Source organism: Grampus griseus (assembly GCF_964374135.1).
Source record: "Grampus griseus genome assembly, chromosome: 7".
NCBI classification, from domain to species: Eukaryota; Metazoa; Chordata; class Mammalia; order Artiodactyla; family Delphinidae; genus Grampus; species Grampus griseus.
The window spans coordinates 56,689,063-56,697,206 of NC_139001.1; the positions used below are offsets into that span (position 1 = coordinate 56,689,063).

At 53.7% G+C, this 8,144-nt stretch overlaps 1 protein-coding gene across 1 annotated transcript; it reads right to left on the reverse strand.

Moving 5' to 3' along the window:
* Positions 1 to 2,447: 2,447 nt before the first annotated feature.
* HOXD9 (homeobox D9) lies at positions 2,448 to 4,564 on the reverse strand (the record flags this gene model as incomplete). Its single annotated transcript, XM_082658817.1, is given in 3 exon segments — positions 2,448 to 3,300; positions 3,645 to 4,461; positions 4,463 to 4,564. Coding segments are annotated over 3 exon segments (1,161 nt in total). The 3' UTR covers positions 2,448 to 3,058.
* Positions 4,565 to 8,144: the final 3,580 nt, after the last annotated feature.

Here is an 8,144-nt window from a genome sequence, read left to right on the forward strand (position 1 = left end):
TAAGATTGTAAGTATCTTTAATCAAAACCTTCCGCCGCAACTCCAGCTTTACTATCACAAAGTGGAGCAACGGCGCTCTCTAGTGGCCAAATGCCATCTCTAGCCGACGGAGCTTAACTTCTCTTTATTCGACACAAACCATTTCCAATCTTGTTCTTTAGTTTGACTGGGGCTTGGATCACTGACACTAATAATGCTTCATCCCTTTGTCGACGAGTCAAGTGCAGCAAACAGGGGCTCCTGAATGCCAAAGATATTTGGGCTCCCAAGAGCTTCCAGTAGTGTCTTTTTCAAAAGCTTCCAGCCCTTCTTTTGCCAGACACAGTAAGTCCCCATTCTGTAATCGCCCACAATTATAGGATGGGCTAGATTTTTAAAAATTACAACTGCAACAGGCCTGTTTTTTTCCCCAATGGAGCCAGGGACTTCAAAAACTAAGAAATTATAGAAGTTACATTTGTTAATTTTTTTCTTTTAAAGCCGTTACACTTAGCATTAAATCGTGAATATTTGCTACTTTAACTTTGTAATTTTAATGCTTCAGGCCCATTTCACTGGACAATGGAGGGGGGATAGAAGTCAAATTAAAAGCTTTTTGCTGTATCTCTGAATGGCTGTCTGAAAAGGCCCTGTTGGGCGGTGTTCACTGGAACTTCTATGCACAATAAATGAGACATTAAATTTATACCAAAAGTCACATAGTGAAGTGAATTGACTAAGCATTCCACCTGTTTTTTTTTTAAAGCCAAGACTTCAATCAGTTTAGGTGTTTCCTGAGAGGTTAATCTTTTTTTCTCATTTTCAAAAATTCTTTCCTCTAATTCAGCTGTAACGATTAATTTTTCTATAAGCAAATATATATAATTTCCAACAATATTTCTGCTACGAGGTTTGCAGTGGAGGGCCAGATATTTTTGTGAAATGTCATTTAAGTAACTGCATCTTTTCCCGCCGACCATGCGGCTGGGGGACGCTCGGCCTAAGTAAATGACCCAAGATCACTAACTCTCCCACCCCCAAATAACAGGCCTATTTTTCTCTTTTTTAAAGTACAAGCTAGAAGGCGGCCATAGTCAAATATTATTGAGAGCCACCCACCGGCTACTTCTAATACCCAACCCATTTTAAAAATCAGAAATATATCGTCTCCTCCTTCCTACCGCCCTCCATTTTTATTCCCTAGGTGCTCACACCTCATCCGGGGGTCCCAAGCCCCTGCCTTCTTAGTCCAACAGAGTCCTGTTTACATTTTATTGTCCAGATTTTAAGACCCAGTTTTGTCTGCATTTTTCCTTTCCTCCCACAAACACAAACATCAAAATGAGATGGTTTCAAAGAGAAGCGCCGGGCTTGTCGTAAACTCATTACCTCCAGACGTCTCGCCGGCTCGATGGCTTTATGACACCTTGTCTCTTCCTGTTTTCAAAGAGCCCAAGGTATCGGGTTGGTCGCAGGGGCGGGGGTACGCAGGACCTTCTGCCGGATCTGGGCCTTGGGTTTCCCTCCAAGCCCCCCTCTGCTTTTCCTTCAAGTCCCCTCTTTCGGCCGGATCCCCCCAAACTCTGCCATCGCCCCCGCCTTCCGCCCAGCCCAGGCCGCCCGGCGCCTGCCTCTCCGGCCTGCAAAGGCTGGGCTGGGCCCGATCCTTCACTTACAATGACCTTCATTTTAGCCTCTGAACGCGGCCCTCAGAGGGCCGAGCTGGGGGCTAACAACACAGAAACTGGGTAGGGGGAGGGGCAGCGGGGTGGGGATAGCTGCGGAGGAGAGCCTTGACCATTTTGATCTGCTAAGGTCACTTTGGGGCTCCCGTGCGGAGGAGCGGAAGCTCACGGTCTACCCGGCTCAGCCCTCCCGGAGCCAGCCAGCCAGCCCCGCGGACCTGGAAGAGTTGCCCCAGAGTGCAGAACTGGCCTCTCCCTGGTTTGGAGACGATGTCGATGGCTGCGACTCCATGAGCAGAGGGAGAGGTGGGGCACGGTATGTCAAAGCCCCAGCGAGAGGATGCCTGGTTTCTGGAGCCCGTGGGGCCGCTGGCACTGCTGCAAGGCTGACACTGGGCCCAGGGCACAGAGTTCGCAGAGGCACTGGAAGCAGGCTAGGCGGCCAGGGGAGGACGGCCAAGTGCCCCCAGGGGCCGGGCTCAAGGCTGGGTCTGCCCACCCAAAGGGAGACTCAGAGGCACATCAGAGAGACCTCTCAGGTGGAAGGGCCCCGGATTTTTAGCAGCGTCTCCTTCCCAGGGATGAGGGAAAAGTCCCATGAGGGTGACATTTTGCAGAGAGCCGGAGAAAGCAAGCACACAATGTTCAGGGCCAGCGTCTGGGCTCCATTTGATCAGGTCAGCATTTATTGGTAGGAAGCGGTAACATTTACAACTGGTCCTCAGGCAGGAGCCGGGAGGGCCTACACCCGCGGCCGCCCACTGGAGCCAAGCCCTCCCGGGGAGAGAGTGGCTCCTCCAATGCCCTGAGAAGAAACCCCCGACCCACCGGAGGCCCTGGGCTCCTCTCTCGGCCTCATTCCAGGTCTCAGTGGAGGGCCCGCGGGCTCCCTGAGGAAAGTGGGCTTCCGTAACCGGTGGGCAACACGGCCGGGGCTCAGCCTAGGCCGGCTTCCTCATTGTCGTCGCTCTGCCTTCGCTGTCGGAAGTGGGGTGCGCTTGGCCCCTGCTTGAGCAGCGCTGGGGGCTAAACTACAGCACTTTTCAGAAACATAGGGGACATTTACACAGGAGAGGGCTCCTCAAGCCGGCGTGCACTCACAAAATATAGCATTTCCTAAGGAACCAAAGGGACAGGAAACAGGGGAGCGGGATAGGGCAACACCCCAAAGCCACTTGGTTTCTCCAACACATAAGCGAGCAAATACAGTCCCCCAAATACCTCACAGAAACCAACCACACAGTCACTTCTACCTAAAAAAAAAAAAAAAAAAAAGGCCGGGGTGGGGAGAAATGTCCGAATCGCTGAAGAACTTCTGGAAATCAAGCACACACACACACACAAAAACCCTCTGCCACTGCAAAGCCGAGTGGTCCCACCGGCGCCGCGCCGGGTCAGTCTCCTTTGAGGCATTTCTCCTTGCTCATCTTTTTCATTTTCATCCTACGATTCTGGAACCAGATTTTGACCTGTCTCTCTGTGAGGTTCAGAATCCTTGCCACCTCATAGCGCCGGTCCCGGGTGAGGTACATGTTGAAGAGGAATTCCTTCTCCAGCTCAAGCGTCTGGTATTTGGTGTAGGGACAGCGCTTTTTCCGGGTGGAGCGAGCGTGGATCCAGTTTGCTGCGGGGTTGTCTATGAAGAGGGGTGTTTGGAGAAGGGGAGTGAGGGGCGGAGGGGAGGCAGGGAGAGACGACAGGGTGGGGGAGAGAGGTCGTTAAATTAATTTCACCAAGGATGGCTGCTTTTCACAACTTGGGGGGAATTATAAAAAGCCTTAATGCCCGCGCTCTGTTTACCGTACAAACCGCGCGCCCAGGGTAGGTGGTTATGGGAAGCTTTTTTATGGATGCGTGTTGCTCGCCTAGGCTAGGGTAGGCGTCTAGACGTTTTTATAGGTTAGTAAAACTATCAGTTTTGCACATTCGAGCCTTACAGGTTTCAGCAATAAATCAGGGGGCAATTTCTTTTGCACTTACTTGGGTCAAGTTGCTGCTGCGGCGGCTGCTGCTGCTGCTTCTCCTCCTCCTTCAGCGGGCAGCCCGGGCTCGGGTGGTCGCTGTGAGCCGAGGGCTCCGATGAGCCGCCTGCCCCGGACCCAGACCCGATCCCCGCCCCGGGCCCGGTTCCCCCAGCCACTGCTGCCGCCTTGTCCCGTAGGAACGAGTTGCACGAGAACTCGGGGCCGCCGCTCCCCTGGGACTCCCGGGCCGCGGAGCACTCAGTCCGTTTGGAGGAGGAAGACGAGGAAGTGGAGGAGGAGGTGGAGGTGGAGGTGGTGGTGGCGGCGGTGGCGGCGGCCGGTGCCGCTCCATTTTCAGGCTTAATCCCGTAGTGGCGCCCGTTGGGTGGACCGCTGGGGCCAGGGCTGGGACCGGGGCCCGGGCCACCGTCGCCTCCGCCACCGCCCGCACCGCCCGGGAAGCCGGACAGCGGCTCCATCCAGGAGCGCATGTAGCGGCCGGGCTCGGAGGCGGCGGCGGCCAGGGGCGGCGGGGGCACGTATGGGTGGTAGAGGCCGCTCATCGCCGCCGCCGCTGGGGCCTGGGCGGGCACCGCGGACCACGAGGCGGAGAACACGGCCGATTTGGGGGCGAAACTACACGAGGCAAACTCGGCGGCGGCGGCGGCCGGGCTGTCGGCCACACTTGCGGGCCTGCCCTGCGCGCCAGGCCCTGGAGGTCCGAAGCGCGCGGCGAACACTTCGTCGCCCTCATGGCCTATGAGCGAGTCCACGTAGTAGTTGCTGAGGGTGCCACTGGAGGACATTTTGAGGCGCCGTGCGCTCCCACCCAAGGTTACACTGCCCGCCGCCGCGCCGCTCCCCGCCGGCGCCCGAGCCGCCGACTAGTTCGCAGGCTGCAGCCTCCACCATTGGTCGCGCGGCCCACGTGATCATATTTACCAATACCGGGAGTAAATCAGTCCGCTAAACTGGGGGCTGCTGTGATTTAAAAAAAAAAAAATCATCAACTTAAGCGCGGCAATTAGAGCCCGCGGGTCCCGACCCGTGCGCCGGGCTCAGCCCGGCCTGACTCGGCCAGCCCAGAGGCGGCTGGGACCACACGCCCGATCGCGGCCGGAGGAGGCGCTGGGGACTATTTGTTCCCCACTTCTGGCCGCACTCGGTCTTGCAGTCCCGAGCTGGTGCTGCCTCCCCAGTGCCTCGGCTCCGAGCTACCGGCCGTGCGTGCTGGGCGCACCCAGCACTTGGCAGAGCCCAGAGTAGCCCGGGGAGGGGGGGAGCGCAGAGCTGGTGCGGCCCGAGACAGGACGGCCTTCGGAGGCGGCCCCCCTAGCGCCAGAGGGGAGTTCTTCTCCCCGTGCCTCTCTCCCGACCCAAACCCACCCCTCCCTACGCATACCCACACACACGCTCTCTCACAGCTTGTCGTGTTGTTTAAAACAGGTGGAAGACCTCTGTAATGATATTATGCCTTTCAATAAAAATTTTATGAGGTGTATTTGATTATAGATTAATGTGTCCCTAATAAAACGGACGGATGGAGCAGCTCGGAGGGCCCCCTCCCCCTACCACACTCACACGCGCGCGCAGCCACACACCCCCCCGACGTGAGGCTGAGCACACGCCGAGGCCCGAGGGGTGAGCTGGGGCGGCCTGGCCCGTGGGCTGGGCGTGGCGGCGGCCACCGCCCGGGCTCTGTCTGCCCTCGGAAGTGTCCGCAAGCTGGCAGTGGGCACCGCGCGGACAGTGGCGGCCAGGGTGCCTTGTCTTCTTCGGGACTTCTGGAAAGGTCCTGGAAGAAAACACGCCATAGGGCAGAACCCAGATTGTAGAGCAGGCCCGCTCCCACCCGCTGCCCCCTGCCCCCAACTCGCCTCAAAGAGGCCAGCATCTCCCTGGGCCAGGCCGATTCCCATGGTTCCCACTTAACGGCCTCTGAGTGGATTCCGGATATGTCTTTTAAATGGCTTGGTCCTTGGGCTACTCTCTTAGGAATTCTGTTCTTTCTTTCTTTAAAGCCTCCAAAGGTAAGGCTGGGCAGCCTTGAATCTGAGGGAAATGCCCATTGTCACTCCCAAATCCATGGTACAGAGCCTCGGAAGCCCGGCTGGGAGCCGAGACAAAAGCAGCCGGGCCGCCGGCGGTGGAGGATATATTTCTCGCTCTACAAGTTGCCCAGCGCACCCTTGGAGGGCTCCCAGCCCACCTCGAGCACCGGAAAGGAAGGGGGGAAATGGCTATTTCTGGCCTAATCGATTGCCTTTGCCAATGGCTTTCTGATTTTATTCCAGAGGAGCTGCCTTTGCCTGTAGCACGGGTTTTCCTCCAAGACATGGCCCCCTGTCAACAACGAATGGTGCTCCCCACATCGCGGGGGGTAAACTGAGAAGCTAAAATTGCCCTCCTCTTCTGCCTAACCAATGGAGGTCTGGGCAAATCTATTCCAGTGTTCCCAACCTGGCACTGATGTGCAGCCATCCCTCTTCCACCCTAGGAAATGGCTCCCCTAAAGGGTTCTGTCTTGGAACTGGGAAAGACTCTTCGTTTTCGGGAGGAAGTTTAAAACTCTGAATAAATACTGAGTCTCCCAAATACTACTTGGATGAGGGTTTTAAGGCTCAGACCCCCTAAGAAAGGGGACAAATGAAAAGGACGTGTTTTGTGAAGCTGCTTGAATCTATCGGAGACCCTCTGAAACCACAGTACGACATGGGGTAACGAATTCTCTGTCAGATCATCCCCCCAAGGCCTCTCCTCTCTTCTCCCTGGCCAGACTAAAGTCTGGACCCTCTTGGGCTGAGGATCCTGCAATCTATCTATCTATCTATCTATACACACACACATACACACACACACACACACACACACGTGAAAGCTGGCTGGAGTTTTCTGAGCCATGGTGGTAGCTTGAACATTGGACTTCATGGGAAATCATATTTATCTGTAAATACTCTTTCGGTCACCCTTCGTGTATTTTCTTGCCTCCCAGATACAATGGCTCCAACCAGCATTTTGTAATTAAATAGGGGGAGGATTAACTGGGGAAAACCTTTTCTTCCTTTAAAAAATTTTTTCTTGTAGGCCACCAAAAGGTAATGACTGAGCATAAAATCCTTCCACAAGGAAACCAGGGCAACGTGGGATGGGAAAACTCACCCATCCTCGACTTCACTTTGGCCTGGCTGTCTTGCGCTTGGGATGGGGGTGGGGGTGGGGATGGGGATGGGGGTGGGGGTGGGGGTGAGGGAAATGGGGGCTGAATTGGATCCGATGCAATGCTAGGTTGCTGCTTGTCCTTGCTCCTGTAATGGAGGCCTGGCGGCTTCCAGGTGGGCAAGACAGATTTTAACCCAGCCCCTCATGATGGCACACCAGCCAGAAATCCCCAAGACTCCACTGAAAGCATTAAAAATAACACAACCAAAACCAAAGAGAGGAAGACACACAAGTGGGGAGCTGCGAGGAAAATGCGGTTTGGCACAGGCTTAACTTACCAGGCTGAGACTAGAGGGGAAGCTCACACCCACTGACAAATCAATTATGTTACTATCATGGGGGGAGGGGGAGAGGGGACCCTCCTTCTTCCCAACTAGGAAAACAGTACACACAGTCTGGATTATCACTCCCCTGACCACTGCCAAATTTCAGCACAAAAGACCCCCTTCAGCTTTTCTCTCCCATTTCCCCTCCCCTGCTCTCTACCACCCAGTCAACTGACCCAAACAAGCAGTTTAACAGGAAGACAATCTCACCAAAGTCTTTCATTTCCACCGTAACATATTTCCATGTCAGAAAGCAGAGTAAGTACGCTCGTTTCCAGAGTTTATTGCATTATACATGCGACCAGAACATGCACAGAAAGGACAGGTTGCTGTTGTACTTCTACCAAACCATAGATGCACCACAAGGGAAAGGCTACAATGCAAATTCTCAATATTCCATCTCACCAAGGACAATTGCTAAACTCATTTGCAAAAAGATACATTGTAATGTGCTTTTTTAGTCCCTCCCCCCAAAGCTTGTGGGTTTTCTTAATCTTTTTAAAATATATATGTAAAAGTACTTTTAAGTACTGGATGTACTCAAAACACCATGAGCTCATGGACTAACCACACACACAGACCTTTTGTGTTAGGAAAAAGTCACATTGCTGGATGGACGAGTGGATTGATGGATGCTCTACAGTTCCAATAAGTTAAGACCCAAACGAAAATTCTCAGTAATAGTTACCCTGCATTACGATGAAAAAAATAATAAATTACATGTGCTAGTTTATATATATATATATATATATATATATACTCATAGGGATTACAGATCACTTGCAGCACGAACAGAATGACCCCAAAGTCACATTCTAGCAGGAAACAAAACAAAAAAACAAAAAAAAACAAAAACAAAATCAAAAAACAAAGAGCAATGAAGGTTTTGTGTCCGCCTTCCCAGTCCTCCAGCACTCGGCCCTGGAAGTCGGTGCCCCCTCTCCGATCCTGGCCTCTGACGGGCCTCGGAC